Raw genomic sequence first — 16933 nt, 5'->3', positions numbered from 1 at the left:
CCCAGTGACTTTTGTTATTATTTTTTCTAGCTCTAGAAAGTATTTTTGGTAGTTTGATTAGTGTGGCACTAAATAAATAAATTCATTTAGGTATAATTGTTATTTTTATCATATATTACATATATTTTTTCCAATAGCTTATATAGTATTGAAATTAATTGTTCTTTAAATCTTTGATAGAATTCATTTGTAAATCTGTGGCCCTGGATATATTTTCTATGGGATTCATTGATGGTTTGTTCAATTTCTTTTTCTAAAATGGGGTTAAGTATTTTTTCCTCTTCTGTTAATGTGGAAAATTTATATTGTGTAAATATTCATCTATTTAAATTACATTGCCAGATTTATTGGCACAGCATTGAACAAAATAGCTCCTAATGATTGCTTTTATTGCCTCTTCATTTGTGGTAAAATTTGATGTGGTGAAATTGTGATGTGGTGAAAGGGTGAAAATCACCCATTTCATTTTTGATGTTGGTAATTTGGTTTTCTTCTTAACTTTTTCTAATCAAATTATCCAAAGATTTATTTATTTTGTTGGTTTTTTCCATAAAACTAACTCTTAGTTTTATTTATTATTTTAATAGTTTCTTACTTTCAATTTTTTAATCTCTTCTTTGATTTTCAAATTTTCTAATTTTGCATTTAATTGGGGGTTTTTAATTTCTTTCTCTAGCTTTTTTAGTTGCATGCACAATTCATTGATCTCTTCTTTCTCTGTTCTATCTATGAATACATCTAGAGATTAAAAAACAATTTCCCCTAAAAACTACTTTGGCTCCTTTCCATATGTTTTAGTATATTGTGTCTCATTATTGTCATTCTCTTGGATAAAATTACTAATTGTTTCTATGATTTGTTGTTTGACTCACCCATTCTTCAGAATTAAAATAGTTTCCAATTAATTTTTAATCTATTTTTCCATGGCTCTTTATTACATGTAATTTTTATTTTGTCATCTGAAAAGGATACATTGAACATTTCTTCCTTTCTGTATTTGATTGTGAGGTTTTTATGCTCTAACAGATGGTCAGTTTTTGTATTTGTGCTATATACTACTGAGAAAAAGATATATGCCTTTCTTTTCCCATTCAATTTTCTTCAGAGACTTATCATACTCTTACTAGCTTTTCTAAAATGCTATTCACCTTAACTTTTTTCTTGTTTATTTTGTGGTTAGATCTATCTAGTTCTGTGAACTGTTGAGATTCCCCATTAGTATAGTTTTACCATTTTTATCTGCAACTCACTTAACTTCTTCTCTAAGAATTTGGATATTATACTATTTGGTACATACATATTTGGTATTGATATTACTTTATTATCTATGGTACTCTTTAATAAGATATAGTTTCCTTTCTTATCTCTTTTAATTATATATATCAAGTACAAAACAAATATACTGTACTTGATTTGAGTTCAGAATTGCTACCCCTGCTTTTTTTTTTCTTTTACTTCAGCTGAAGCATAATATATGCTGCTCCAGCCTTTTAATTTTACTCTGTGTGTCTCTGCTTCAAATGTGTTTCTTATAAACAACATATTGCAGGATTCTGCATCTGAGCCTCTGCATCCATTTTCATTTTGTGGGAGCATTTATCCCATTCATATTCACAGTTTTGATTACTAACTTTGTATTTTTCTCTACTCTATTCCCCACCCCACTTTTCTCATTTTACTCCTCAATGATGTTTTGCTTTTGATTACCCCCCTCAATCTTCCCTCTCCTATCATCTCATCCCTTTTTCTTTCCCCTCTCTCCTCCTAATTTTATATAGGGTAAAATAAATTTCTGTATTCTATATGTATATTATTCCCTCTTTGAGCTAAATCCAATGAGAGTAAAGTTCAAACAATTCTCATTACATCCTTTCTTTCCCTCTACTATAATAAGTCTTTTTTACCTCTTCATATGATATAATTTATCCTATTCAACCTCCCTCCTATCTTGTTCTCCCAATACAATCCTTTTTCATCCCTTGATTTATTTTGTAACATCACATCAAAATCAACTTATACCCACACCTTCTATTTATGTATGTTCCTTCTAATTGTCCTAATAAAAATACAGTTCTCGAGAGTTATAAGTATCATCTTCCTATGTAAGGATGTAAACAGTTTAACATTATTTGATAGCATTTTTTTCTTTCCTGTTTACTTTTTCATGCTTTTCTCCATTTGTAAGTCTTGTATTTGAAAATCTAATTTTCTATGCTGCTGGTTTTTTTAATCAGGAAAAGTTTGAAAGTCCTCTATTTTATTTATCTTTTCTCCTGAAAGATAATATTCGGTTTTGCTGGATAGCTGAGTCTTGGTTGTAGTTCAAGCTCCTTTAAGGATATCATAACCCAAGCTCTCCTATCATCTAATGTAGAAGTTGCTAATCCTATGTAATCCTGATATTTAATATTTGAATGGTTTCTCCTTGATATTTGAATTGTTTCTTTCTGGTTGCTTGCACTATTTTCTCCTTGACCTGATCATTTTGGAATTTGGCTACATTGTTCCTTGGTGTTTTCATTTTGAGATATATTTTAGGAAGTCATCAATGGATTCTTTCAATGACTATTGTATCCTCTGCTTCTAGAATATCAGAACAGTTTGTGTTGATAATTTCTTGGAAAATGCTCTTTAGGCTCTTTTTTAATCATGGTTTTCAGGTAATCCAATGATCCCTAAATTATCTTTCCTGGATTTATTTTCTGGGTCAGTAGTTTTTCCAGTGAGGTATTTTACATTTTCTTCTATTTTTTTAATTCTTTTGGTTTTGTTTGATTGATTTTTGATATCTCATTTAGTCATTTGGTTCCATTTGTTCAATTCTAATTTTAAGTGAATTATTTTCTTCAATTAGCTTTTGGCCAATTGAACTTTTAATGAATTGTTTTGTTCATTAGATTTTTTCCATTTCTCAAATTCTGTTTTTCAAGGAGTTGTTTTGTTTTTCTATTTCATCAAATCTATTTTATAAGACATTATATGCTTTTTTCCATTTTGCTAAATCTATTTTTTAAGGAATTCTTTTCTTTAGCCAGTTTTTGTGCCTTTCTTTCTTAGGCTATTGACCTTTTTTTTTTTTTCATAATTCTCTTGTATAACTCCTATTTCTTTCCCCACTGTTTGTTCTACCTCTCTTACTTGATTTTTCAAACTCTTTTGAGCTCTTCCATGAGGACTTTTGATTAGATACCAATTTATATTCTGCTTTGAGGCTTCACATTTACATTGTTGTCTTTTTCTGGGTTTGTGATTTGATCTTCCCTGTTGTGACACTTTCTATGATCAGGCTCTTTTTTTTGTTTTTTTGTTCATTGAGCTCTGCCCCTGAGCTATAGGGGACAGTGTTCTTGTGCTGGGTCCAGAAGCCTGGCTTTCATTACTGGAGACTTGTCAACTGCAGTTGGGTAACCTGGCCCCATCACACCTGTCGTTCTGGGGTTCTTGGGCTGGTGGTTGTCTCCAGTACTAAGCCTGGGCCTCCTGCTGGTTCTGCTGAGCTAGGGCAGAGGGCCACAGGTTACTGATCTGTGCAGTATCCTTTGACTGGCTTGCCTGGACACTCTCTGCATTGGGCTGAGCTCCTGTTCTACCTGAGTAAGACAGACCTTTTCTGAAGTCCTTCTAAGATGTCTTAAGTGGGAAAATTATTTCCCTCCTTTTTATAAGTTTTGTCACTCCAGAATCTGTTTATAGTCTCTATTTAACATTGTTTCTGAGGGAAACAGATTTCCTGGCTTCTCTCTGCCATTTTGGCTATGTCTCACACAAAAGCTTTTTAGATGTTGCTCTTCCCTTGTAATTTTCTTTCTTAAAGAAATAATCTCAGCTTAAAAGAGCCTGTTAAGAAGAGAGGACAGAAATCCTTAGCCATTTAGTGGTATTTTACTAGTTATAGGTTCAAATTTGATGTTGGGTTATTCATGAGATGGGACATTCACAAGCTATTGAAGTTGTTTAGTTCTACCAAGAATCATAAAGATGTATTCTTCAAGATCTGCATGGAGACAGGTCCCTGCTGTAAGTTTGTATTTTTTTTAAGGGAATGACTTCATTTTCATTTTTCCCCAAAAGCTATTCTTTTAAAAGACTTAATTCTTACATTCTATCATTCTAATTTTGAAGAATGGTAAAAAGTCTCTCTCCCTGATCTTCTCCCCTTTGAATTGTGCCTTTTTTTGTCTCTGGAATTTCTCCAATAAGATGTCTTTTGAAACGTTGGGAAATTTAGAAATATGTAATTCTTAAAAAGGCAATACCTCTTCTAGAGAAGTCATTGGTAGGGCAGCTCAATGGCGCACCAATCCTGAAGTCGGGAGGACCTGAGTTCAACTCTGGGCTCAGACACTTAACACTTCCTAGCTCTGTCACTTAACCCCAACTGCCTCAGCAAAAAAAAAAAAAAAAAGTGCCTACAATTTTGTCACTTGGGGGACTCCCTCAAGGGATGAAAATTACAACACTTTATTACCCAACAGCTGACTTTTGAGGGTCAATATGGCTGAAAAAGTCATCCCTTCTTTGGTGGAAGAGCACATAAAGAAATAGCTAAGTGGAAATGGTGAAGCATGTGAGGGAAGAGTGCCTCGTTGTGCAGAAAACCGCCTTAGATCTTTCACAGTTTTGTATTATTTCCAGCAAAGGCCGTAGCCTTGAGGACACACAACCCGTAGTTGACTAGTTCTGTTTTTCTTTAAGGCCTAATGGGCTCATCCTTCTAAAGTGTCTTCAAAGGGGCCACCTACATCCTAGGTCTTTCTGGGGTTCTTGGAGGCAGGTCAAGGCTTGGAAGCTGTCTGGAAAATCCTGCACGGGATCTCTGATGTAGCCTGAATTATTCACTCTTTCATTCCAAGTTAGTGCGATTGAATGCAAGAAAAGGCCAGCCTAGAGTGACTGAACCGTATGGTTCTGGTGTGTGTTTTAAAGGGCAGGGATTCCTTTCTCTAGCCCCCCACTGAAGCACCAGTGACTCAGATCAGATCGGAAGATGGAGCACTTAGCTAAAAGGACTACAGTTTGGTTGATCACAGGGCACTGATCCTGATCAAGTCACTAGTATTTTTCTTTAGCTGACTAACAGAATCATCCAAAAAAGCATTTACTGAACACCTGCCACATTCTGGGGACTGTGCTAGGCCCTGGAGGCAAAAAAGTTACCACACATAAAGCACTTTATAAATCATATAAATGCTGTCTTCTTCTTTCTCCTATTCTGGGGAGATAGCATGTACACATAAAGGGAGATTCCAAAGTCTTTGTACAGTTTTAAGCTTTAATACAATGGTAGTAGGACAGAAGAAATTGAATAGTAATAGTAGTATATATGGAGTAATTACAAAGAAAATGACAATATGGTTGGGAAGGGAGGGCCCCAGCAGTGGGAAATCAGGAAAGGTTCCTAGGGAAGGTGGAGCTTGAGCTGCATTTCAATTCTGATTGCAAGCAGAGAGATCAGTCTTAAATAATGAAGTCCAAGCAAATCATTTCTGATGGACCCAACTGGGAAATAGCAGAAAATAATTGTCTTCTAAGGTACCCAGGAGTTTGGAAGGCTAGGATTGGTATTTTTGATAAAACTCATTTGCTTACTCATGTCTTTAACTTTTATTCCTTCTGCTGTTGACAAATCATGTTAACTTGGAGGAAAGGAATTAGTGGACAGATGTGTTTTCCATGGACTGTCATCACCCATCACCTTTTGATGATAGGCAGTTACACATGAGATGCAGAAGCTGAAGCCAACTTTTCAGGATTTAGTTCAGTGATGCAGAGATCCAGAGAAAGAGAGAAGAAAGAGAAAGAGATAGACACACAGAGAGAGAGAGAGAGAGAGAGAGAGAGAGAGAGAGAGAGAGAGAGAGAGAGAGAGAGAGAAAGACAGAAAGAAAATAGACAGAGATAGAGAGAAAAGAAAGAAAAAAGAGAGGAGACAGAACACAGAAAGAGAGAAAAAGAGAGACATAGAGAGAGAGAGAAGAAAGAGAAAAAGAGAGACAAGCCAGTGAAATAGCTTATGTAATCTACTGAATTATCCTCTTATTTTAATTAATAAATGGTTTTTCCAACATATGTTTTTCATTATTGTATGACTTGATTAGACAGAATGAGAGGAAGTTCACATTTTTACTTGCTGTATTACCCTATTTCAGTAATAAGTAAGATCCTGTCAGGCCTAGGGAGAATGTTGTGAAGGTCAGACACGATAGATGTGAAAGGACTCTGCAGAGTTAAAACAGAGTTTAAAACAAAGGAAATAATACTCTACCATAAATTACAATTTTATGAATTTCTTTAGTTGTACTGTTGAGTCATGTTCTGTAATTTAACAGATAATAATTTAAGAAGAAGAAGAATAGTTACTGTTTATATGGAGTTTACTGTGGGCCCAAACACTGTGTTAGTAAGCATTTTACAATTATTATCTCTTTTGGTCTTCTCAATAACCCTGGGAGGTAGGAGCTATCATTATCCCTATTTTGTTGTTGTTCAGTCATTTTTCATTTGTGCCCAACTCTTTGTGATCTCACTTGGGGTTTTCTTGGCAAAGATATTGGAGTGATTTGCCATTTTCTTCTCCAGCTTATTTTACAGAAGAGGAAACTAGAATTACATAGTAAGTGTCTGAGGCTGGATTTGAACTCAGGAGGATGAGTTTTCCTGACTCTAAGTTTTGGGCCTTATCTATTGCATCCCGCAGTTGCCTCAAATACCCGTGTATGAAGCTTTGGGGGTTGGTCTGGTGACTAATTGACATTTATGTTCTAAGAATTTATTGGCCTACTATCTCACAAGGTTGTCATGAGGATCAAATTAGGTAATGTACACGAGAACTCTTTGTAAACTCTAAAATGCCATTTACGGCAGTGAATTCGTTGGATTCCCTGAGACCTGGAGGGAATGGGGAAGGCTCCATGGAGACATAGAATTTGAACTTAGATATGGAAGGCACATCTTTCAAATAAGCAGTTAGAGAGCAGGAAGGCACTATAATTAATTATGGGGTTTCAGTTAAATGGGGACAAGTGCTGTCTAATGAAAAGTCACATAGCAGGGAGGTTGGTGACTTCTGGGGTCTCTCCCAGTTCTGACATTCTGTGATATCAGAGCCATTTACGAAACAGTTGAATGATGCACATTTTAAAAACACACTCACCAATATTTAATATTGGTTTACTGAAGCAGCTCATATTCCAGCTTGGGAAGGGATTGTTAAATTTTTATTATGAGCATTTAGATTTTTAAAATCTGCAGACATTACAAATCAGGGCTTGATTGACTGTTTTTGCTGATTGTCTAGACTTAAATAATGGAGAAAACCTTAGTAAAGCAGATTAAGCTTAAAAGTGTGTTGTGTATACTTTCCCAGAATGCCAATTGTGAAACATTTCCTAGTATATGCTGGAGCACAAATATGAAGGCATTTATAAAAATTCAGAAATGCCTTCTGGATGTAGATCATGGAACTATGATAAGATGGAAATTTCTCCTAACTGTACACAGCCCATAATTAGAGGGAATAAGCATTTATTAGATGCAAGGCACTGTGCTGAGCACTTTATAATGTTATTTCATTTGCTCCTCACAACAATCCTGGGAGATAGTACTGTTATTATCTCCATTTTACAGAAGAAGGAACTGAGTCAGAGAGATATGGAGTGATTTGCCAACTGTCGGTCAGCTAGTGTCAAAGAATAGATTTGAATTTAGGTTGTTGTACTCCAAGTCCAGTGCTCTATTCACATTAAATCCATATAACTCTTGTGGGTGGTAGAGTATGTGTCTGTGTTTAAAGTTGCCAATCCTTCCAATTAACTACTAGCTTATGATATCACATTAGGTTGGGTACCACTTATGGAGTCTGAGCTTAATTTAATATTTGACTATCACACTTCCCCGGGGGTTATGACACTTTCCTTTAATATAATTTCATAACTCCAAATCTCCTCTATTAAGTCAAATTCAGAAGGATTTATTTAGCACCTACTATGTGCTAGTCACTGGGGAACAAAGAAAGGGAAAAACATGGTTCCCACTCCCGAGGAGCTCACAGTCCAGTGAAGTGAGCATGCAAACAACAAGACATATGTAAGGTAAACAGAAGTAGTCAAAGGAAGGCACTCACTGATGTTTAATGGTGATTTGGAAAGATCTTGCAAAAAATAGGGCCCAAAGAAAGCCAGGCAAGCAGGAGGTAGAGATGAGAGGGGACAAAATTTTGGGCTTGGGGGACAGCTAGTGAAAATGCTGAGTCAGGAGATAGGATGTCATGTTCAAGAAATGTCGGGGGGCCGTTGCCAAGGAGATGAAGGGGAAGAAGGTGTTAAAATCAAAAGAGAAGCCACATATCAGCCAGTCAACAAATAACATACAACTTGCTCTCTTACAAAATATGTTGAATACATTTGAGCAATTCATGTCTTTCTTCCCAATAAGAAAAAAGAAAATTGTTTGCATTTGGGTTGTTTTGTGGGATATTTTTTGGATATTTTTGAGAAATAATATGGCTCATTGATTAGAAGACAGACTTTGGTATCAGGAAGACCTGGCATATAATGTTGTTATGTGATCATGAGAAAGCCATTTAATTCCCCACTGTCCCCTAGCCAATCTAGAAGTCTATAAATTAAAGGTGAGTGGTCAGCCTGTACCAAGAGAAAACACTTCTACACTGGGACTTCTCTAAATAAATGAAGTCATGAAGCCATCCCCACCCCTACCCCTATGCAATAAGTAACCAATTAAGCAATAAACATTTATTGAGTATTTACTATATTTAAAAGGCTCATAATGGCTCATAAAAGGCTCATGATGGCTCATAATGAACTATGTTTAGACTAGTTAATCCCTAGGTTAGCTGAAAGATTTCTTTTCCAGTTGCAGCAAATTTCCAACTTAGCTCCCATAGAGGAACAGATGATTATATCAGTAGAGGGAAGACCCTGACCAAAAAAGTCCAAATGTCTGGAGTAAAGAAATTATGCTATTATGGGAGTGGAGTTTATGGATAATAAAAACTTGAAGATTTGTTTTCCTAATAGATTTTTCATACTTTTTCATCTACTCCTTTTTCAGTATTTCCCAATACCAATATTTTCTGATTTTTTAAAATAGGAAACTGTAATGCAGAGAGGTGTTCTTATACCAATTAGGACATAATCTTATTTTTCAGCTTCCCCTTGCATTCATCTTGCTTTTTAATAAAGTCACTCTTCTTCTGGAAAATTGAATTTCCATGTTCAGAAGTTTCATGCCCTCACTTAGGGCTGATCACAGATTTAATTTCATGCAAAACAGATTGAACATTTAAAACACTATGCACGCTTTAGCAATCTGGAGCCATTCTAATAAAATGTGGTTTTGTAGATACAGTGACCCCCTCCCTTTTTTTGCTTCTCTTGTGTCTGAAGATAGTTTTTTTTTTTTTTACTGCTAGGTTTTATACCTTATTTCTTAGTATCCAAATCACAGATGCCTCTATTACTCATTGTGAAACTTTGAGGGAAATGATACTCAGAAGACATAGAGTTGAAATTTAATTACCTGAGATGCAATTTGCTTATGAAATTGAATATATTCAAAAAGTAAGAGCAATTTTGAGATTCACCCATAGAGGAAAGAATAATAGCTTTTCAAAATACAGATGAAAGAGATTTTTTCTCAACTACTTATGTCCAGACTAGGAGAATTAGAATGATCTTAGTATATCATTTGACTGCATCACACTTCCCAGGGGTTATGATACTTTCCTTTAATATCATTTTGTAACTCCAAATTTTATCCCTATGCCTTATACTCTGAATGTGAAAGCAATAAGAAAAAAATATAATACCTTGAAATACAATGGAAAATCTTAGTGATTGAAAACTTGTCACAGGTTTCATGTATAAATTAAAAGGTTATAACTTTTGTAAGTTAAATATTTTTAATTGTTTGAAACCATATACATATGGTTTATTTATTTAGATGAAGGGGAAGAAGATGTTAAAACCATATTTAGTTTGAACAGAGTATTATTTATCATAAAGATTATTTTTGCCTACTAATAAATCAACTTTTGGAAATAGGAAAATGTGTGCTTGGGTTTGGGGGAAGGGAGTTGTGTGATTTGCCTTTGGAACTAAATAAGATATTATAATTTGGAAGGACTTTAGGAAGCTCTATAGCTTCCAATTGGCGGGGGGTAATTTTAATGGCTTAATCATACTGGATTGCCTTCCATTGACGTTTCATGGCTACTAAGAATGCAATTCATTGTTTCTGAAGGAAAAACTGAGGATGACCTCAGTCGGCAAAGGGTCTGTGTGAGTTTGAGTAAACTGCAGTGTGGTACCAAGGAGAAGGGGAGCAAAAGATGTCAATAGGAAAGCAAACAGCAAGCACTTACTAGGTTGGGATTCAAATACAGTGAGTGAAATGATCCTTATTTGCAAGGCGTTTTCATTCCAACTGGGAAATTAGCAAGAACATCTCTAAGTATACACAGAATTGATATAAAGAAAATAAATAAAGTAGTTAAATACAAATAGGCAGCTAGGAAAATAAAAACAGGAGGGGAAAAAGTGTTGGCTGGTGTGGATCCCCAGTGGGAACAGAAGAGAGAATTTCCAGGGTAAGAAGGCGACAGAGACAAATGGTCTAGAGTGAGAAGGACTCAGGTACCAAGGGAAGCTCCAGAGTGAGACAGCAGCTGAGGCAGAAAGTCAGAATCAGAACCAGGATGGGAACAATTGGGACTTGGCTGTAATAATGTAGGTGGGAGGTAATAGGATCTCGAAGGTGGTAGCTCTGTGAGTGGAGAGCTGGGATTGAACATGAGAAAAGCTAGGAAGGGAGAAATGGCCGGATCTGGTGAAGGCCTGGATGTGTGGAGGGAGAGGAGGTAAAAGTCTAGAGGGAGAATCAAGGATGGCTTGTGGGCTATATGTTACCCATGAAATGTCACTTCTGGGGTGAATTAAGGAAGGACCTGGAGGAGGGTAACACAGGTTATGCAAGGTGGGTTACATGATTCATATTAATGAGACCACAGATCTCATTAATTAAAATAGTATTATTACTAGGATTATGAGAAGAATACTGGAGGTGCCATGATTGTGGGGCCTTAAGGAAATGCAGAAAACTCTTGGCTGAAATCAAGCTGTAGAATTGTAATGATGGGAAGGACTGCTAGAAGAAATCTAAGTCTGTGTGTTTGTGTCTCTTGCCTCTTGGTCAATATTTCTTTTTTCTGTCTCTCAGTATCTTCCCTTTCTCCCTCCCTGTAACCTGTTTCTGTCTTTCTTCCCCCATTCCCCTGTCCCCATCCTCCCCCCTTCTTTCCCTTTCTCTCCCTCTCCTCCTTTTCCTTTCGTTCTCACTCTTTCTCTTTCCTTTTCTCTTTCCTTCCTTCCCTTTCCCTTTTCTTCCCTCTCCTTCCTCATCCTTTCTTATTCCTTTTCTCTTTTCCTCTTCCTTTCTTTTACCCTCTTCTCTTTTTTCCATCTCCCCTCCTCCATTTTCCTTTCCTTCTTACTCCCCCTTCTTTCTCTTTTCCTTTCCTCTCTCTCTGTCTCCCTTTCCTTTTTTATTTTTCTCTGCCCCTGTCTTTTATATTCTCCCTTTCCTCTTCTTTGCTCTCTTCTTTTCATTCTTCCTCTCTCCCTTTCTGAAATAGAATCGCACGTGTATAAATAACTCATGAAACCATGAATGATCTAGATATATAAAAATCCAGAAATAGGAGAACTTCTGGCTCCTAATACTCCCTCTGTTCATCGTACCCCTGCCTTGCCGTGATACCCTTTGACATGGATTGCTGTCTAGCCTCCAGAATAGCCCAAATATACAGATTAGGACTAGCTACCTTGGGCTATCTGACACATCCCATTGAGCATCAATTTAAGAGTGAATCCATACCTGTCAGTGATACATACTCTTCTTGTGTTTCCCTGAATAATCATTAGAAGTTAATGGATATCTTAATTCATAGCCCAAGGGATAGAGTGCTTAATGAGTGAAAGGCAATTGAATTTTTTAGGAGGGAAAATATCTTTGCATTTTATTCCCTGCCTAGAGCAAAGAAACCAAATGCATATATTACCCAAATATACTAAAATTGATTATTTTTCCCCTCTCTTCCCCCAGGATGGCACCAAACAGAAAAGAGAACGGAAAAAGACAGTGTCATTTAGCAGCATGCCCACAGAGAAGAAGATCAGCAGCGCAAGCGACTGCATCAATTCCATGGTTGAAGGCTCCGAGCTCAAGAAGGTCCGCTCCAATTCTAGAATTTACCACCGGTATTTTCTCTTGGATGCCGACATGCAGTCCCTGCGATGGGAACCCTCCAAGAAGGACTCGGAGAAAGCCAAGATTGACATTAAGTCAATCAAGGAAGTGAGAACAGGGAAAAATACAGATATTTTCCGCAGCAATGGGATTTCGGATCAGATCTCCGAAGACTGCGCATTTTCAGTGATCTACGGGGAGAACTACGAGTCCCTCGACTTGGTGGCCAACTCTGCCGACGTGGCCAACATCTGGGTCACGGGACTGCGGTACCTCATCTCTTATGGAAAGCACACGCTGGACATGATCGAGAGCAGCCAGGACAACATGCGGACTTCTTGGGTTTCCCAATTGTTTAGTGAGGTTGATGTAGATAATTTTGGACACATGTCTCTGTGTAGTGCTGTGCAGTGCATCAAAAACCTAAACCCCGGCTTAAAAACAAGCAAAATTGAGCTAAAGTTCAAAGAACTGCATAAGTCAAAGGACAAAATGGGCACCGAGGTGACGAAGGAAGAGTTTGCCGAGGTTTTCCACGAGCTCTGTACCCGGCCCGAAATTTATTTCCTGTTAGTTCAGTTTTCGAGCAATAAAGAATTCCTTGATACTAAGGACCTAATGATGTTTTTAGAGGCAGAGCAAGGGGTGGCCCACATTGACGAAGAGGTCAGCCTTGAGATTATTCACAAGTACGAACCGTCCAAAGAGGGCCAGGAGCGGGGCTGGCTCTCCATAGACGGCTTCACCAATTACCTTATGTCCCCTGATTGTTATATTTTTGATCCCGAGCACAAGAAGGTTTGTCAGGACATGAAGCAGCCTTTGTCCCATTATTTCATCAATTCATCTCATAATACCTACCTGATAGAAGACCAGTTCCGAGGCCCGTCGGATATCACGGGCTACATCCGGGCTCTTAAAATGGGTTGTCGGAGCGTTGAATTAGACGTGTGGGACGGGCCGGACAACGAGCCCGTGATTTATACGGGCCACACCATGACCTCGCAGATAGTCTTCCGGAGTGTGATCGATATCATTAACAAGTATGCGTTCTTTGCATCCGAATACCCTCTCATTCTCTGTCTAGAAAATCACTGTTCCATCAAACAGCAAAAGGTCATGGTCCAACATATGAAGAAAATTTTGGGGGACAAACTCTATACGACATCACCCAACATGGAGGAATCCTACCTGCCATCTCCTGATGTCCTGAAAGGGAAAATACTCATTAAGGCAAAAAAGCTTTCCACCAACTGCCCCGGGTTAGAGGGAGACGTCACTGACGAAGACGAGGGAGCGGAGATGTCTCAGAGAATAGGGAAGGAAAACGTTGAGCAGGCTAACGTGGTGCCTGTAAAACGATTTCAGCTGTGCAAAGAGCTCTCCGAGTTGGTGAGCATCTGCAAATCGGTTCAGTTCAAAGAGTTCCAAGTGTCCTTTCAGGCTCAGAAGTACTGGGAGGTCTGCTCCTTCAACGAAGTGCTTGCCAGCAAATACGCCAACGAAAATCCGGGGGATTTTGTCAATTACAACAAACGCTTTCTGGCCAGGGTCTTCCCCAGCCCCATGAGGATCGATTCTAGCAACATGAACCCCCAGGACTTCTGGAAGTGTGGCTGTCAAATTGTTGCCATGAACTTTCAGACCCCTGGTTTGATGATGGACCTGAATATCGGGTGGTTCCGGCAGAATGGGAACTGTGGCTATGTCCTGCGGCCGGCCATCATGAGGGAGGAGGTCTCTTTCTTTAGTGCCAACACAAAGGATTCTGTCCCTGGGGTATCCCCACAGCTCCTCCATATCAAAATCATCAGCGGGCAGAACTTCCCCAAGCCAAAAGGCTCGGGTGCCAAAGGGGACGTGGTGGATCCGTATGTCTACGTGGAAATCCACGGAATCCCTGCAGACTGCGCCGAACAAAGGACAAAAACGGTGAACCAGAATGGAGACACTCCCATTTTTGATGAAAGTTTTGAATTTCAGATCAACCTCCCGGAGCTGGCCATGGTGCGCTTTGTAGTTCTGGATGATGATTACATCGGGGATGAGTTTATCGGGCAGTACACCATTCCCTTTGAATGTTTACAGACTGGCTACCGGCATGTCCCACTGCAGTCTTTGACTGGGGAGGTGCTTCCTCACGCATCTCTATTTGTTCATGTGGCTATCACTAACAGGAGGGGAGGAGGGAAACCGCACAAGAGGGGACTTTCTGTAAGGAAAGGGAAAAAATCCAGGGAATATGCCTCTTTGAGAACCTTATGGATTAAAACAGTAGACGAAGTATTCAAGAACGCCCAGCCGCCTATACGGGATGCCACAGATTTGAGAGAGAACATGCAGGTACATTTCTTGTTTCTTAAAAAGCCACCCTTTGCTGTTTCCACCCAAGTCTCAGATGTATATTGTTTACGCTGTGAATAATGATTTGTAAATGTCAATCACATTCAAAATATTTTTCATTTATTACATTTTCCTCCTTTGCCTCCATCAACCAGGTTTTTTAAACTACAAATGAGTATTTGTGTACTGAAAAATGGATGATAAGTTAAAATAATTAACTCTTGGTACAAGAGCTTGCTAATAGAGCTTTTTTCTTCCTATGAAAATATAAATAAATGAGAAGCAGAAATCTTGTTTCTGCCTAGATGTCTATAAATGTTTCTTAATGTAAATACAACTGAACGTGTATTCAAGAAATGCAACGGGGGCCTGTGATGTTCCTGTACCTTCTGTGATATATTCCATGCTGGATGATTTCAGAGGAGGAGCTCAGGAAATAATTGCTGGTTGATGGATTCATTTGCTTTGTTAAGATTGTTTTAGAAGACTTTTTTTCTAAATATCTAAAAATAGACACTCATTTGTTTAAACAAAGACTCTAAGGTATCTATGTTTATAGTAGGAGATAAGGACTGCCTATGTGGAGAGTATAATAGTGTCTAAAAGTAATCAAACAACAAATTACTTGCCAAGCAGCTACCATATGGCTGGTGGATGGATGCTCAAGTTGGCCTGGGTTCTGCACTGCCTCTAAGGCTTACTAGCTGTGTGGCCATGATGAGACCTGTAGATTGAATGATACTTCTAAGTCAGGTCCTAATCTTACACTTATTCCCCGGGTGGCCTTGGGCAAAAGTTCATTTCTCTGAACGCTGATTCCTCATCTATCAAAGGAGGAGGTTGGCCTAAATGACATCCAGCTTGAAATTTATGATCCTGTGGTCAAGTCACTCAATCTCTCAGAATTTCAATGTCTCCATTTTTAATGTGAGGATAAAACCTCTGAAGAACCTTTCTCATTGAGTAATCTGGCTCCAATCAGGCATGTAGTTTTTGGCAAACCTCAAAGTGCCATTTAAATGTCATTTATAATTAGTAAGTACTAAGGGTTATAGAAGATAAAAAAAAATCCAAAGCCAATTATAGAATATTCTCTGAAAGGTTTAGGTACCTTAAAATAATAGGAAAAATGGAAATGACCACAATGGGAAGAAGTCAGCAGGCTGGTAAAATCTGCTATGTGATTTTCATACATTTTTCTTAAGTGTTTTTACCCCCTGCTAGCTTCAAGATTGTTTCTTATATCCTCTGTGACCTTAGGCTGATTCTTCAATCAAGTAACATTTATTAAGTGACTACTGTGTACAGGCACATGGGCTAAGCAGCAATTTCTTTGAGTCTCAGTTTGTTTCCCTGTTAGTAAAATGAATGGAAAAAACTAAATGACCCCTGTGGTCTTTGTAACTCTGGAGGCTTGTGTATTCACAGAGTTATAAGATCTTTTATTGGTCAGTTCTCAGTTATCAATCCCCATCCTCACTGGAGGCTGTGTAATCTCTTATTTAGTTGGGGAATGTTATCTGAGTTCAGGTCTCTCTTTTAAGATCTGGACATATAACTGGCAATATAACTCTCACTCTCCCAGGGAATTCTGGATGAGAAGGAATCTCCTCCCTGGGAGTTCCTTATTAAAGGGTTGATCCAAAAAAGGTGGGGCAGGGGAAACATGCAATGAAAGCACCCCGCTCTTTCTTAGAGTATGAAGAATGGATCTAGCATTAGCCATAACTGACCACGGGGTGCTATGTGCCACTCCCCAGTGCAATGATGCATTCATCCGGGATACTGGCCTGCTTGAACACCATCTCTATGGCTTTTCCAAGACCCAAATAGCAAAAGGTTGTCCAGAAACAGACAAATAGAGAAAATTCTGATTTACTCCATTGGTAGAAGTTTATTAGTTTTCACAAGGATAATTTGGAGCATGGAGCACAGCCTGAATTATTCTTGGGCAGGTAAACTGGGCAGAGATTTAATTTTATGCAAAAAAGATATTTTATTAATTCATAATCCTGGGATTTTATGGAGGTGGATCTTTCCTCTACCCACACGCTCCCTTTTCACATAGTAGACAGGTTTGAGGAGTCATTGTGGCTGAAAATTTTATCATTTTGTGGGCGACTTGGTAATAAGCATCTCCTAACTGAGGCTGGTCCTTGGATGATGTATGGCGGAGGTGGCAAAAAGATACAGGGATCAGTTTGATGCTTGTATTGAAGTGACAATAAGAATCAGCCAAAAATAATCCAGAATGATTGCTTAAGCACCTCCTCCCTAAAACAAGGATAATTGGCAAAAGTCACAATGATTAGTCACTTCTGTA

General features: G+C 38.2%; 1 protein-coding gene across 3 annotated transcripts in view; it reads left to right on the top strand.

Annotated features, from left to right (window-relative positions):
• PLCL2 (phospholipase C like 2) overlaps positions 1 to 16933 on the top strand; it is a 216904-nt gene that overhangs the window by 120339 nt on the left and 79632 nt on the right. For all 3 annotated transcript variants that reach the window (XM_052001846.1, XM_052001848.1, XM_052001847.1), the window contains one exon: positions 12124 to 14610. In XM_052001846.1, coding sequence (XP_051857806.1) covers positions 12124 to 14610 — 2487 coding nt within the window. The remainder of the gene's footprint in view (positions 1 to 12123; positions 14611 to 16933) is intronic.

This window comes from Antechinus flavipes, chromosome 5 (genome assembly GCF_016432865.1).
Source record: "Antechinus flavipes isolate AdamAnt ecotype Samford, QLD, Australia chromosome 5, AdamAnt_v2, whole genome shotgun sequence".
NCBI lineage: Eukaryota > Metazoa > Chordata > Mammalia > Dasyuromorphia > Dasyuridae > Antechinus > Antechinus flavipes.
The sequence above is the reverse complement of the archived record's forward strand: the minus strand, read 5'-3'. Positions and strand labels throughout refer to the sequence as shown.